At 52.4% G+C, this 15584-nt stretch overlaps 2 protein-coding genes across 3 annotated transcripts in view; one reads left to right on the top strand and one right to left on the bottom strand.

Moving 5' to 3' along the window:
- USP35 (ubiquitin specific peptidase 35) overlaps positions 1-1884 on the top strand; it is a 56773-nt gene extending 54889 nt beyond the window's left edge. For both annotated transcript variants that reach the window (XM_047071265.1, XM_047071264.1), the window contains one exon: positions 783-1884. In XM_047071265.1, the coding sequence (XP_046927221.1) occupies positions 783-950 (168 nt within the window). In that variant the 3' untranslated portion in view covers positions 951-1884. The remainder of the gene's footprint in view (positions 1-782) is intronic.
- Positions 1885-2779: 895 nt separating this feature from the next.
- The window catches only part of GAB2 (GRB2 associated binding protein 2), a 190774-nt gene continuing 177969 nt past the window's right edge, over positions 2780-15584 (bottom strand). The window contains exons 4-10 of the mRNA XM_047071266.1: positions 12475-13067; positions 11129-11223; positions 9880-10144; positions 9086-9176; positions 8718-8820; positions 6925-7050; positions 2780-6238 (exon numbers count right to left, since the gene is read on the bottom strand). Of these exons, the coding sequence (XP_046927222.1) occupies positions 6095-6238; positions 6925-7050; positions 8718-8820; positions 9086-9176; positions 9880-10144; positions 11129-11223; positions 12475-13067 (1417 nt within the window). The 3' untranslated portion in view covers positions 2780-6094. The remainder of the gene's footprint in view (positions 6239-6924; positions 7051-8717; positions 8821-9085; positions 9177-9879; positions 10145-11128; positions 11224-12474; positions 13068-15584) is intronic.

Raw genomic sequence — 15584 nt, 5'->3', positions numbered from 1 at the left:
CCGTTATTTGTTAACGTTTGTCTCGTGTACCTGAAGGAGCAACACGGGGTTTTATGAATGAAGAGTTGAGGCTTCCAGGGGTACCCGGGGGCCACCCTGCCCCAAACCTCTTCTCATGTGCCATCTACTCCCCTCTTTAGAGTCAGGGGCAGTATCAGAATACTTAGCAGCTGGAACAGCAGAGTAGTCGCACCAGGACCTGTGGACATTAAGTGCCAGGTAGTCGGTGTTTTGAGTGGGGATAGCAGGCCTGATTGTACATTTCTGCTGGGCTGTCAGAGGCAGGGCCAGCGGTAAGGAGTCTCCTTGAGGCTGGTCTCAGTTCAGCCTGAGGAAGATGTGTCTCACCGGTGAGTTTGTTCTTAATGCCTTGAGAGGCACTGAGCTGGACAGTTGCATCAGGAAACCTGTGGAGAGGTCCCTGTGTGCTGTGACCTGATCTTTAAGTCCCTGGACCCTCCTCCCTGGTGCCATGTCAGGCCCTTGTTGGTTATTCATAGTCTTGTATGAATGCGTTTCTTTTATAAAACCGAGGGGCTGAGAGATTTTACTGGGAGAAGGAGGAAGGGTTTTGAAGCTGAGATACAGGGTAGAAGGATGGATCCTCTCCAACCCATCCTCCCACTGAGCTGGAACACTCCTTGGGCAGAAGCTGTGGCCCCAGCGGCCGCGGGAGACACTCAGAGATGCTGTGCTGGACAGCAGTAGGGCAGGGAGTGAGGGGAAGACTCTGGCTTCAGAGCCTGAATGTTAAGCCTCCCCCGCCCCATCTGTGTTTCCAGGAGCAGGAGAAGGAGGCACGGAGCAGGGCGGCCTACATCTCTGCACTCCCAGCATCTCCGCACTGGGGGAGGGGCTTCGATGAAGACAAGGATGAGGACGAAGGCTCTCCGGGAGGCTGCAATCCTGCAGGTGGCAATGGCGGGGACTTCCACAGACTGGTCTTCTAATGTGGACTCTTCCCCAGCCTGAAACCTCAGGGGAGGCCTTGACCCCTTCCCTCTGGGAACTGGGTGGGGACAGAGGCGCTCTGCCAGGTGGGGTCTGAGGAGGCAGGAGAGGTGGAGAGGAAGCTTCTGGGACACCGGTCCTCAGCCTGAAGGGTCTGCAGAGACTCGGATATGGAGGTGAGCCCCAAGCCCCTGACACTGGGATCAGCCCCTTTAAGATTTTACACCCAAGTGTCCTGGTCAACTTGAAGCAGCTTCGATGGACACTGTCTGGGCCTTGTCCCCCTGTCTCCCCAGCAGGGCTGAACTCCACAGCTCTAGTGTTTTGGCATCAAGTAGCATTTCCCTTCTAGCTCCTTTCAGACAATCCTATTGCTCTCTACTACAAAAAGCAGAGCAGCATGTGGGGACTTGTGTGTCACAGCGGTGGCCACCTTCTTGTTTCTCTGAGGGGGGTTTCAGAGGCACTGTGTGTGGTTGCCTGCACCCGTTGTACTTTTTTGAGAGGAGTGGAGGTGGGAAGCAGCCTGGCACAGGATCAGAGACGGTCTCCCTCCACACCAAACAGTGGTGCGTAGAGGGGAGGACAGTCCCCTCGTCACAGCGGGAGACCCTTACTCCCCAGTCTCCCTCCCCCCTAGCCTGCCTCAGTGCCTGAGATGCCACCTTTTGCATCCCCTTTCTGGTGAAGATAGAGAATCCTTATTTTACTGCAAATGTGTTTGTGTTGCTCGCGAAGCCATTGTCCGTCCTGAGGAAAGCTGGCTGGCTCAGCTCCTCATCAGTTGGCTTTAGAGTGCGGCCTGGGGGCTGGTGGGGGTGGTTTGGTAGAGGAGCAGATATTGACCTCATTGTGCCCTGACACTGCTGTACCCTTCTAAATGGAGAGGAGAGACTCAGGGTCTCAAACAGGAATAAAAATAGGTTCTCTGAAGCCTTCAAAGATGTCATTCTTCCTGCCTCAGTGGCTGTGATGTCTGCCATGCCCTTAGGTTCTTGCTGTGTCTGGGCAGTAGTGACATGCCATGGGAGGTGAATGCACGCTTTTAAGTCAAAGGTGAGGACTCTGCCCAGAGGGCAGAGCTGGGTGGGACCGGTGGTGGGGGGCATACTTGGGTGCGGGCAGAAGGGAGAACACGTTCAGTATCCTGAGAGGCGGGACAGGTGCCCAGGCTGGGGGCTTCCCTATGGGATACTGTCCAAGGGACTCAACTCTCAGGTGAAGCCAAAGCCCTTGCATCTGGGGATTTTTCAGACCCTGAGAGCTCTAGACTGCTCCGAACTGGCTAGTGCTGTTACCTCCTTCCTTTGAGTACTTGGGGCCAGTGTGTGGCCCCTCTTGGGACACATCTGGGCCCGGAAAGGTGGGAGGCAGCTCCCTGGGCCTGCACCCAGGTCCTTCCCCAGCTGCCATCTCATTCTTGGAGCTGGAAAGGCATGCACGAGTCCTTTCCACCAACGCTGCCCCTCGTCTTTGAGAGGGCAGAGAAGGGAGGGAGGCAGTGGTGTGGCCAGGGGCTTAGGCCTGTGCTGAGGTGGAAATGTCACAGACCCTGGAGCCGGTGGACTAGAAGCCGGACCCATAGTCTGTCAGAGACCAAGTCACTCTCAGAATTCCTCTCTACGCTCTGTGCACCATTTTGTACATCAGGAATACAAATTCCAAGGTAAGGAGGATTCGTTCTTGTTCCCAGTCAGGACAGGTGCCCAGTTACTTACTATTAAAGTGAAAGGGAGCAAACTGGTGCCCACTGGAGCACCCAGGCTGGGTGTGAGTGCGTGTGGACTCCATCCCCTTCAGATGAGGCAAGCTCCAGCAGCCGTCTCCATTTGCGTCTAATGGACTTTATTGTTGTCCTGCTCCAACACCACAGTAAAAAGGGACCTGCAAGCTCCAGGCCTGTACCATGTGTCACCACAGCAAAAACAGGACCCACTGGAACACACTCCCACCCCACCCCTACTCACAGAGGATAAATACATGTTACAAATTTTTTTTTAAAGAAAACAGAATAAATTAATAACTTAAGTGATTAGGCACCAACAGTGATTTGAAAAATTAAATGTCAATTTTAAATGGTCTAACAGGGCAAGAATCTAAGACTGGGCTGCCAGCCCATTTTCTCTTCCCAACAAATAGACAATTCTGTGCGACATGATTCTAAATTTCAAGACACGTGTAACCAACACACAAGAATACACACCACCAACTATCACATGACATCCTGAATCTCCAGGGGGCCCCTCAGGCCATCCAGGGAGCTTGGGGAGCCCCAGAATGCAGGCCCTCCAGAGAAGAGGGAGCTTCAGAGCTTACATGCCCAGCCTCGCTTCCCTCTTTGTAGACCAAGTGCTAACTTGCCTCCACCCTGTCCTCTTAAGTCCAGAGCTGTCAAAAGGGGGTCAGGGGGAGAGACTGGTCAGCCAGGGCCAAGGCTATAGCCCTGCAGCAAATAAAGGGGCCAGAGGGCAGGCTGGAGTGGAGCCCTTGCTCCACTCGCTCCAGAATAGTTGTGCTTCTCTCCTAGGAACAGGGCATAGCTGAAGGGTTTCCAATGTAGATGTCACTGAACTCCATCTCGGGGAGGGGGCTGGGTTAACTGATTAATACTCTGGGTGCTGCCCCTCCCCGGTGAGCCAGACCCTGGGAAAGATGTTCCAGAGCAGGGAGTTTTCCCTTAGCACAGCTCAGCGCGGAAGGGCCTCAGGGGCTAATCTAACACCCTTTCAAAATTGGTGGCCCCTTCACACCTGGCTTTTTTTGCCCATTGCTCTGCAACCCTCCTTCCCACTCTGCTTGTTCCTGCTCCAGTTGAACTTTGCAGAGGTGGAGCCCCGGGCCCAAGGAGTCCTCGTGGGAGCTGTGCCAGCTGGGAAGGCATCTCCAACCTGGGGTCTATCCTTGCCAGGCCACCAGGGAGAGGGCCATTGATCAGCTTTTTAAACAGAACTGACAGATGTATACTAGTCACCTGACAGTTTGAAGCCTGTGAGCCGGAGTCTCCACCTTCAACAGGCCCATTTCCCCTTATGCTTCCTGCCATCTCTACCCTCCTCCCCCACTTCCAGCCCAAGGGTCTGGGAGGTACAGGAACGAAGAGCCCGAACCCTGAGGCCTCCTTGGACATCAGACCTGAACACCTCCGTTTCTAAAGACTGCAGCCAATTTCATTCACATTGTGGTACGTTCTGAAAGTGCTGACATTATTAGGGCATCCTGGGGCTAAGGGGGAGCACCATTAAACGCTCTGCCCTAGGAGACTCTTTGGAGAGGGCCTTACAGGACACGGTATAGGTCACTGCCACCAGCCCCAGGGCTTGGGAAGGATTGGACCCATACTCCCAAAGGCTTTCCAAGTTTTTTTCCTTCTTCCTCCATTGGACCCCCAGCCCTGCCCTCCTCCCCTAGAAAACTCCATCTTTGGCACCCCCTTTTCCTAGATACCACCTCCTCCGGCCTGATCTGCACCAACCTCCCGAAGAAGTAGCCTTGTTGCCTGTGCTCTCCATCAATATTTCCAGTCTCTCACAGCCGTTACCAATGTCCAATGCCCTCGTGACTCCTGCCACCCCTGCCTTCTCAAGCGCACAAACTGATTAATCCCTGTGTTTCCAGAACCTGGCCCCAGCAGGCATTACGAAATGCAGCTGAGTTAGGAGACCGGCTACTGTTGAGAAAATAATTTCTGCCAGGTCAGAGCTTCTTAGAGAAGGGCCAGGTGTGGGCTCGCAAGGGCTGATTGGTGACCGGTAGCCACCTCCACCAGGCAGGGTGGGAAGTCTTTTATTTTTTTCCCAAAGGAAGGAGGTCTCTTCGTGGTTGGACGAAACATCTGATCTGCCCAGTTACTCTGCAAGATTTGGGTCCCTCCTCCCCAGCTTGCCAGAAAGTACCTGGGGGTGAGGTCCTGCCTCCTGTACCCTGCAGGGTCAGGTCTGAGTCCAGTGTGGCACTGGGCTAGCAGGGAGCAACGGCTGTAAGATGAACTGGGCAAGCACTATGGGCTCCCGGCACCACACTCGTATCTCCATTGGGCCCTGGCACGAGCCCCTGCTCTCCTACCCATCCTTGGGGACACCACTCTCCCCTGCCTGCTTTCCCCGCTGCCCTCGGTCTGCCCTGCACACGTGGCTCCTTCGCTTTCTGCATCCCCAGGCACTGTCCACCTCCACCATCCTTACCCTGCCTCCCATCTGTCAGTCATCTGCCCACCCCCACCGCCTGTCTTGCACAAACTCACTTGCTGCACCCTCCCCACTACGGTATACGGCCCTAAAGCACCTCCAGTCCACCCCGACCCTGCATCACTTGCCTCCCCCCACTGCACACCCAGCACCATCGAAGCCTCCTCTAGCGGGTACGCCCAGGGAAGAGGGCCTGTAAGCTCCACAGTCCTGGGGGCCCTGACTCCACAGGGTCCTTGTCACCCCCTGCCCCTTGTTTTTGGTTGCCTATCCTCCGTTTTCCTTCCTTTTGTCCTCATTCTTCTGGCTCTCCCAACCTACAACAGCTACAAAGTTAGGAGGCCCCTGCCCATATCAACTGCCTTCTGCACCTGGGATCTCATTCCTCTGTCCCTCAAGACCACCTCTAACCTTCCTTCTCAACTCCATCTTTTGGTGGCCTTGCCTCTCCCCTACCAAGAAAGACAAGGATGAAGAAGTCCATGTCCACTTTGGTCTGCTGGTCCTGGGCTCCTTGGACCAGCGAGATGACGTGGCATCTTGTGGGACTTAAGGAGAGGTAGCCCAGTAGCTGGAGGGAAGAGGGCTTGAGGGCCAAGACCGTATGTGAGGTGTGGAATCTGGCTCAGAGCCCCAGCCCCTCCCAACGCCTAGTAGGTATTTAGGTCTAAAGGACAGAAAGAGGCTGAAGGATGCTTTTTGGCAATAGCTCTAACTAAGGTGGGTAGAGGATGGCCATTACTGATAAAAATCAAAGGTGGGCCCTGAGTGGGCAGAGTAGTGCCTTGATCAGGCCCTCACCTCCCAGGAGAAGGGTTCAGGGTCCCTGACATCAAGTGCTTTGAAGGCCAGAGTGGAGGGGACAACTGGAGAGAAGGGGGCGGGGGCAGACAGACGGGGAGGAGCCAGCTCCAGTGACTCTACCTCCAGGCGCCTCCCCAGACTTGGTGGCCCCTGTGTCACAGCTTGGTGCCCTTGGAAGGCTCCGAGGACTGCCTCACGTCCGTCCACTCCTGCATGGTGCTCTGCAGAGCCTGGGTCTTCTCCTTGTCCACCTGAACGTAGTCTACCTTCTCATCGGAAGTCACAGAGGACGTGGACGGCTGAGGACAGAATGGGGAAGTGCTGTGAGCTGTCAGTAAGGGGGCTCTTTGTGAGCTGCCTCAAAGGGATGGGCCTCTGCCTGCCACCCTGACTGGCCTCAGGAGCCTGTATTCTCTTTCTGAAACTGGCCTTTAAAGCCCAAACTGCATCATCACTCCTGCTCATGTAACAGCCTCTTGTCAGCGCTCCTGATTTCCCAACTCCTAGGGGTCCCAGGTCTTCCATCTCTGCCTCCACCCACCTCCCTGTGGCCACTCATCCAGAAAGAATTTGCTGGGTGCCAACAAGCAGCAGCCAGCAGCGAGCTCTCACAGCCACCCAGCCGTCTGGACCCGGCAGCTAAGTATGCTTCCTGTGGAGGGCTCTCCGGGGCCCAGGCATCCCCTCTGCAGGTCCCCGTATCAGAGGCACTTAGTTGATGCACCTAGACAGTGAGTTTTCAAAGAGGAGCTCAGGACCAGGACACAAGATCCCATTCTGTCACCCTGAGCAGCTCCTGTGTCCTGGTGTGGGTCCATTTGCTCAGCTGTACAAGGGGGATGGACTGGCTGAAATGGTCGTAGGGACTTCAAGCACCCATGTGTGTGAGAGAGGAGGCATGTGAGCCCTCTAAGACCCAGACTAAATGAAAAGCGGTAGAGTAGCCGGCAGCCAGGCACTCCACCACTCCCACCGAGCCCCGTACCTTGCGGTGGGGGCTGGGGGAGCTCGGCTGGAAGTCCAGGGCCAGATAGTCAACGCTGCCCGTGCTCTTCTTAGGGGCCGGACTGCTGGTGCCGCTGGGGATGGGAGACGCAGACACTGGGTTTTGCTATCACAAAGGAAGGAAAAACCATCAGTCAGTTGAGGAGACAGAGTAACCCACCACCTGGGAATACACACATCTCTGGGAGGGAGGAGAGGGCCCGCTTGGAGTCATGCACCAGGGCCAGGGACTTCTCATGTTCTCATTTAAGCCCTCACCGCAACCCTGTGATGTAGGTATTATTACTATTCTTGTTTATTTAAAGCAAAGATAAAGCTGTGGTTCAGAGAAGCAAAGTGACTTGCCTATGGTCGTACAGTTCATGAGCAGGGATGGGAGCCGGGTCTGTTTTTAACTCCCAAACCTGTGTTGCTCCCACTGTGCCAGGCCACCTCCCTTCTGGGCCGTCGGGCCAGATCTCTCAGGTTCCCTGACCGACCCGGCCTTGGCTTGCTGGCCCCTAAGAAGGGGCACATTTCCTTTATGCCCTGCAGGTTGGAAAGTCTTCTGTTGTACCAAACCTGCTTCTCTGAAGCTCCTCTCCCTGGCCCGGCGTGGGGCCGTCACCCGAAAGCAGCTCACTCCCACCAGATCTGAGCAGGACGGCTTCAGCCCTGGGCTGCACAAGTGATACGCTCTAGGCTCCTGTCTCCATCAAGACCAACTTGTCTACGATTTTCCTGAAGTCATATTCTAATGAGAATGGCAAAAGTCCTGTGTTCTGTTTTTGGCTGCTTACTGTTTGGTTGATTCGTTTTTTCATTATTCATGCAGCAACTCCCAGGTGCGGGGCAGCCATTCCCTCTCCAGTGAAAATCTCAGGGAGGAAACTTCTCCTGTGCTGCCTGTGTTTATACCTCTACCGTGGCCTTCACCACCGTGAGTCATGTTATGTGTGTTTGGCCACCCCTGAGGAGATAATTCAATAAATGCTTATGCTCAGGGCACCTGGGTGGCTCTGTCGGTTAACTGTCCGACTTTGGCTCAGGTCATGATCTTGTGGTCGGTGAGTTCCAGCCCCACGTCGGGCTCTGTGCTGACAGTTCAGAGCCTGCTTCAGATTCTGTGTCTCCCTCTCTCTCTGCCTCTCCCTCTCAAAAATAAAGTTAAAAAAAATTTAAAAAAATGCTTATGCTCACATTCTTGCTCATGTTTGTGGCAACAGCACAAAGATTTTAACAGGAAAGAAGAAAAAAGTCAACTTTGAAGGATGCTCTAGTTACTCTCTACATGCTCCCTATGACTATTCTGAAGCCCCTTTCTAATCGCCTGGACTGCTAAACCTTCTGGGGCTCCCTGTGCCCCACAGGAAAGTCCGGACCTCCCAAGACAGCATTCAGGGTCCTTCATGATCTGGATTCAGCACAGCCTCCACCTGTAGCCATAGTTAACGGTCATTCTCTGTGTTCCCTCCTTCTACACGGCCGCCTTCCCTCTCCCCAGCCAGATATGACTGCCCATCCCACAATTGTGTCCCCACAGCACTGGCTCTCCAGGAATACTGACCATGCCACCCGTGTCACAGTCATGAGTGGCAGACCTTCTCCGCCCTTTAAAACCATGGCCTCCTGGAGGGCAGAGACCGTGTCTTCCTTGCCTCTATCATTACCCCACAGTGCTCGACACACTTGTGCTCAAGAATTGCAGCAGCAAAGTCATCACAAATCATGGGTAACTGAGGTGGTCCCAGGATAGTCTGAGGGCGGCATTCCTGCAGACCGCAGAGGACGTACCATAGGGACGTAGTTCTCTTCGCTGTCTCCGGAGTCCGTGCTGGTGATGCTCTGGGTGGAGATGGGGCGGCAGTACTGGGAGGAGCTGGAGTTGAAGGTGTGACTGGGTAGGGAGAAGACGGAGTAAACTCAGGGGGACAGTTCTGTCTCCACCTTCGCAGCTCCACCCTCCATTATCACATTCGGATCTGATACAGAACGGGTACAATCACTCCCCCTCCACAGATGAGGAAACCCAGCCCTGAGAGACCAAGAGACTGCTCAGCTACCGCCAGCATCGGGATGCAGCTCTCTGGACCCCACCCCTTGCCCTGGCCAGCCCTCACAGCCCTGTTCCCAGGTCCCGCATCCACAAACAGATAACTCACACAGCCCTCGACCAAGACTTGGTGACAGGTGACTTGAAGGGGAGCTCATCGATGACAGTGTTGTTTCTCAGGTCAAGTGGTGTTGGCTTTGCTGGAGCAGGAACAGAGAGTCAAATGATCAGCCACACGATAATGCCACACATACACACGCTTACGTATAACACACAAGTATATTTATAAATACTTTCGTATTCCCACTTGTAAGCAGGGAAACTGAGGCTCAGCAGGTTCTATAATCTTTGCCTATGTTGACAGGCACTGAAGCCATGTCTTCAGATCCCAAATGATATTTTCTCTGCACTGTAGCAATCATATTTTCAGAATCCAAAATGGGGACACTGGGTCTGACAACAGATTGTTCCTCCCAGATTTAATACTCATCCCGTATCCTCCAACAGCATCTCATACTTTATAAGGCACTTTTAGGTATGTTACCTGTGTCCCTCAGTGCTCTAGGAGGCAAGTATTCACATTTCTCAAGTGAGAAACAAGGCTCAGAGATGCACAATGATTTGCTTCTAACCCCATGTTGGCAGGTGGCAGAACTGCAACCCGAATGTGTCCTGTCCTGCTCATGCCTGCACTCCTGCCCAGGCTACGCCAGTAGCTGGTCCCTAGACCACTGGAATGAATTTGAGTGTTTGTGTATGTGTGTGAGAGTTCGGGGGTTCAGAGACTAAACACTTCCTTGCAAGGAAAGTTCAGGATCCACCCGATCCCCGAATGAATGCAAATGAGTGAAAATGGTTCTTGGACACTGTCCAGACATGGGACAGGGGAAAGAGGAGACTTACCTTTCCGGTCAGGTTTGAGGTTGCGGTTGACAGGGGGTGGCTGGATCTCACTCCCTCGGCTGGGGCCCCGGTGCAGAGAAAGGGCTGTTGAGGGGTAGCCAAGCGCGTCAAAGTGATGGGGTCCTGGGCTCATGGGGATGTAGACACTCTGGGAATTATCACCTGCTCGCTCCATGGCCAGCAGGGTGGAGGAACCTGGATTCATGGGCACGTAGTTGTCCTCAGAATTGGCGCTATCTGACCGGCCTACAACTGTTTTCCCTGGCTAGAGGGAGAGTGGAAGAAATACAGCAGTAACTACCATGAAGAAACAAGAAGGGGTGAGAATTTGTATACAAGGCAAAAGGGAAGTGGTAACTGAGTTAGCTGCCCTGGGAAGACCAAGTAGAAAGTGCAGTGGGAGGCAGAAAGAAATCAAGTCTGTGGGTCCCTTCTAGTTTCCATGATCCCTTGTGACCCACATAAAATTTTCAATAAATCTTTCGAATAAGTACCCTTGGTGGCTGGGTCCACAAGGCTTTCTGGGTGTCTGACCAAGGCTGCGGTGGCCCAGGCCACTGACCACACAGGTTTGGTCTAGAACCCTTATTCCACCTCAAGTCCAGACTCACCATTAGCAGGTCAGAGTCTCAAGCCCTAGCAGGGCAAGGAGCATAAAGTAAAGCTTGGCCCTGGCTGGCGAGGTCTGGGCCAGGTGCGCTTCCCTAGTCCAGCTCTCGGTGTGACCGCCGTGTTGCACAATGCAAGAACCCTGGCTATAGCCTTTCTTCCACTCCTGCCCTGTCTGTCCACACATACAACTAAGTTGCTTCTGCTTTAGTTACCCAATGTCTGGTCTTTCCAATGGGCATGAGGCCAGGCCCTAGTCTGTCGGAGAGTCGTGGTCAGCCCTGTCCAGAGGCCAGCCCGGGATCCTGCACTCAAATCATAATTCTGTCACCATGACTGACCGAGCACTGCCCCTACCCGGAGTCTCACACCATAGGCCCTCCTCCAGGTGGGACTTCAGAGCCCAGGTCCTCTGCATTCTAGACCTGTCCTACTTATTGGCAGGGCTGGTAGTCTTGTAGTCTAGCACACTTCCACACCAGACACCTGTATCTTACTTTCTAAAAACCCAGGGATCTGAACTGAGACAAGGAACTAGGCAGGGTCCTATGAGGGAGATGCCACCACTCCCTTGTTCCATGGGATGTGAACTTTAGCCCAGCTGGGCTGGCCTGAGGACCCCTGGCTGACCCCCACTCACCAGGAAAGAACGGACCGCATCATTCATGGACTCGGCAGACCGGCCTGCACTCTCTCCTCCTCGCTGGGGGTACTCGTAGGATTCACAGGAAGAAGCTACGAGACAGGAACGAAGATTCACACGCACTCCCAGCTGATCCATGTGCTGACACTTCCCCAAACCCTCACCAGTGTTGCTCAGGGTCTTACTCCAGAAGATACTACCCTCAACCCCAAGTGATAGGGTATTACTTCCATCATGTCATTCCTCAGTTCAAAAATTCCTCCCAGACTTCTAGATCTAGCCCCAGTGTTGGCACCAACAGAGGATCCTTTCTGAACTACTTCTTCCTACAGGTATGCGCCTCTCCTTTAACTCCTATACCACTGAATGCCTGTCCCACTCCCTCAGGTCATTACTCGTACAGATACTACAGGAATAAGGATACTTGACTAATTTTCATGTGCTTTTATTTCCCCAACTAGATGTGAGCTCTCTGAAGGGTAGGGACATGTTTTATACACATATGTATCATTTCAATTCCAAAGCACAAGTTGATTGATTGAATAGTTGACAGACTGAAAGAGTACTGTGCCGAGACTCAGGACCCCGGGTCCAAGTCCCACTTCTGGCACTGATGGACTCTGCAACCCTGAATAAGTCTCTTAACTACCACAGGCCTCATGGGAAATGGGAGACTATGAGGCTTTGTCCCACCAAACTCTCAGGCTCACTATGTGGCTTCAGCAACAGGGTGGGTAAGAGCAGACTTTGCAAGCTATCCAGCAAGATGAAAATGAAAGATTAATATTACTGTAGTTTTTCATCAAACAGAGGTGGCTTATGCAGAGCTGGAACGTGCTCAGGGGGAGTCAGTGACAAGAAAATGTATATGCTTCAGAGAGACGTTCAGACTTTAACCAAAGAAATTCAAGTATGGCTTAGAAAATATTTAATAGCTCAAAATTTGTTTTAATAGTCTGTTAGCCCACATAGGTTTGGCTCCAGTTTGAAATGGTCCTCTAAATTTATTTGTTCAGTCTTTGGTTTTATATAAAAATGAATCAAATACTGTGATTTGGACTTTGAAACCCATAATAACTTATGCTGTGGTTAACCAAGAATGTTCCATCTCCTTCAGTACAATAGTAACTTCTCTCAGACAGAGTCGGCCACACTCCTGCACTGCAGAGTCTCCTACTAGCCTCCGGCGTTGGGGCACCAGCTGGGAAGGGTCTGGGTACAAGACGCCTGAACCTGTGGTGGGCCTAGGTCTCCTCGGTATGGATGACCAAAGGCTAGCACGTTACTGAGAACTGCCACGCTCCCTCCCTTTCCCCAGGGTCGCAGCTGGGGTTTACACCAACCTCGGTGGAGCCGGCTGCTGTCCATCGCCGGGAGGGTATTGCGCCTGGGGATGGTGGCAGCGGCAGAGACGGATCTGCTGCTTTCACTGATTGGAGGTCTCTGCTGAGGACTGCCCCATCGAGGTGTTTCTGCCTGACTCGGCTTGGGGGGCCGGGGTGGGGGAGCTATGGCCGAATCCCCAGGAGTGGCCACTGCCATGGCATTGTGGTTCTTGTCCAGCGTGAATGTCCTAGGGATCTGGTAGGCTGAGAGTGGGGTGGCTGGAACGTCCATATTGTCCACCAGGAGGTCCCCAAACTCCCGACATAGAGTGTTGCTGGGTGTCTTGAAGGTGTATATGTCCTCATTATCGGTCTCAGAGCCTGTAAGGCTGCCCTTGGTGTGGCCGTGGGAGGCCAGGCTCCGGGGGAGGTCGTAGGTACTGTCTCTGAATTCTGTATTGTGCCGGCTTGGCTTGGGGAGGCTATAGAAGCCATGGACTTGACCGCTGACCCCATTGACGCAGTGTCCATTGCCCTGGGCAAGTTTCTGTACAGCTGTGTCGCTCCTCATGAGAAACGAGGCCCTGGTGCCCTGAGAGAAGCTGGCACTCCTAAGAGAGAGAAAAAGGGAAGGGACGGGGCAGGTTAAAGGGGGCCAGGACCGTCTACCGGGGACACAAACTGGCTCGTTCAAAGCCCTGTGTGGCTGACTGGTGAGGCAAAACAGGCTGAGGAGGCAGGCTGGTTTCTCTTGATTTACTAGCTGCGTGACTTTGGGCAAGGCACTTTCTCTTTCTGAGCTTTAGTTAATATATCTACAAAAATGATGATTAGAAACATATTTTAGGGGCACCTGAGTGGCTCAGTCAGTTAAGCTTCAGACTTCGGCTCAGGTCATGACCTTCTGGTTTGTGAGTGTGAGCCCCACATCGGGCTCACTGCTGTCAGCACAGAGCCTGCTTTGGATCCTCTGTCCCCCTCTCTCTCTCTCTCTGCCCCTCCCCTGCTCATGCATTCTCTTTCTCTCTCAAAAATAAATAAACATTAAGAAAAAAACATACTTTGAAGGGTGTTTAGAAATTCGACTCCAGTATGTCTAATATATAGATGTTCAATGGTGTTAGCATTTATCCCTCCCTCTACCCCCAGCCGGCTGTGATTAGCCGAGGTCGCTCTTACCCTTCAACCTTCTGGATAGATAAATAAGACAGCTATACCACCGATTTGTTTGCTGCTGTAAGTACCACAGAATACATACATTTGTATACAAAAGCCTTGAGACAGTGGAAAGAAACCGTAAGTTGGTGTCACAAACTAACAAACAAATCACTTATTTTATGTGAGTGTCGGTTTTCCAACGGTCAGCCTTTTGGAGGCTATAAGCTTCTTTAAGAATCTGATTAAAAGTTCTTGGCTCTTCTGGTTGGCTCAGTCAGTTGAGCTTCTGGTTGGCTCAAGTCGGTTCAGGTCATGATCCCAGGGTTTTGGGATTGAGGCTCATGTCAGACTCTACACTGAGCATGGAGCCTGCTTGAGATTCTCTCTTTATCTCTGCCCCTTTCCCTGGCTCACGCTCTAAAATAACGTAAAATAAAGTAAAGTAAATAATAACTAAAAAATGAAAGTTCTTTGCACTTCTTACTTGCATGAGGCAAATCTTGTATACATACAAATATGCACGTTACAGCTGGGGCAGGTGAGGAGCTATAGCCCTCTGGGGCCAATCCATGGAACTCTGCCTTATAGAAGCTCTTTTAGCTCTTGGGGAGCTTGTTATTTATAGATGTGGCCACCAGATGGTGATAGAAAATAGGGCCCAGTAGTTTAGAAAGAGGAAGGCTCACAGGGCTAGTCTAGGCCAGGCTAGGCTCTTGTAAACTTGCATCCTTGACTACTTGGGGAGTTCCATTTCAGTCCCCAACCCTTTAGCGGCCCTCCTCTCTAGGCCTCAGGGTTCTTTCTCCTTTCCTATTCCATTTCACACAAATAACCAAGCCAAGGGCCATGGGCCTAGATGACTGAACAACTAGCCTTTAGATAATGGAGAGCTTGGAATAAAGGATAGGGGGGGCAATGGTAGATATAAGGTTGGATGCCCCCACTGGCACTGGGATCTGTTCATTTAACAAACATTTACTGATGTCCTATTTTCCATCTGGGCTGGGAACAGTAGATACACAGATGCCTCCTGTCCTGGGGGACATAGTGGTAGAGGAGGTGACATACATACAAACTCATTACAATCACGTGGGTGAGCATTCGGCTTTTGGCAGATTTATACTAAACCTCCCTGGCAGTGGTGGTAGAGAATGTCAGGGGAAGCTTCTTTAAAGATCTTACCTTTGAGTGAGTCTCGAAATAGGCCAGGCAAAAAGCAAGAGAAGGAAAAAGGTGTTCTAGTTAGATGCATTAAGAAGTAGAACACAACCTAGCAAGGTAAAGGAACTGCAAGTTGCTCAGGCTGGAACAAGTGTTAGGAGGTAGGGCTGAGCGGTGACATGGAGGGCCCAGGCTGGGGCTGCTGGGAACAGGGGAGCCCCTGGAGGATTTTAAGGTGGGGTGGGGAGCACATCACACATATCCTGCAGTAACCCTAAAACATTGTTCAATGTTTCACATAATTTTATTCCAACCTTCACCTTATTCAAGAATGAACTCATCATCTTCTTCCTGTCTGAACAGTCTTAGGAATGCACCACTCACTCAAGCCAGGAACCCAGGAGTTACCCACATTATAATTTCTCACTCGATAACCCTATCAGGTCCTACCGAATCCACCCCAGTTCCGGTCCTCCTGGCTTTTCTTCCGCATAAATGAAAGGGCTAGTAACACATCTATCTCCCTACAGTCTGTCGGGACCTCTCTGATCCTCCCTACGTCCTACAGACATTTACTTTCCTGACGTCCCAGCTTACACATTTTCAACACTGTCCCACTGCCTTCAGGACTAAGCCATATTCCAGATCTAATTTACGTCTCTAGTCTCTTCTCCCTGTTTCCCCTCCAAATCTGGAACCACTCAGCTAACTCCCCTTGTTCCTAGTGTGCCCCATGCAGCCAAGCTTCTGGGCTTGTTGTGTTGTTCATGCGGTCTGAAAGGCTTCCCACTGTAATCCGGCGAGCTCCT

The sequence above is a fragment of the Lynx rufus genome, unplaced genomic scaffold (genome assembly GCF_022079265.1).
Source record: "Lynx rufus isolate CCGP_SWC_20201006 ecotype Redwood Valley unplaced genomic scaffold, mLynRuf1.p SCAF_9, whole genome shotgun sequence".
In the NCBI taxonomy this organism is placed as follows: domain Eukaryota; kingdom Metazoa; phylum Chordata; class Mammalia; order Carnivora; family Felidae; genus Lynx; species Lynx rufus.
The sequence above is the reverse complement of the archived record's forward strand: the minus strand, read 5'-3'. Positions and strand labels throughout refer to the sequence as shown.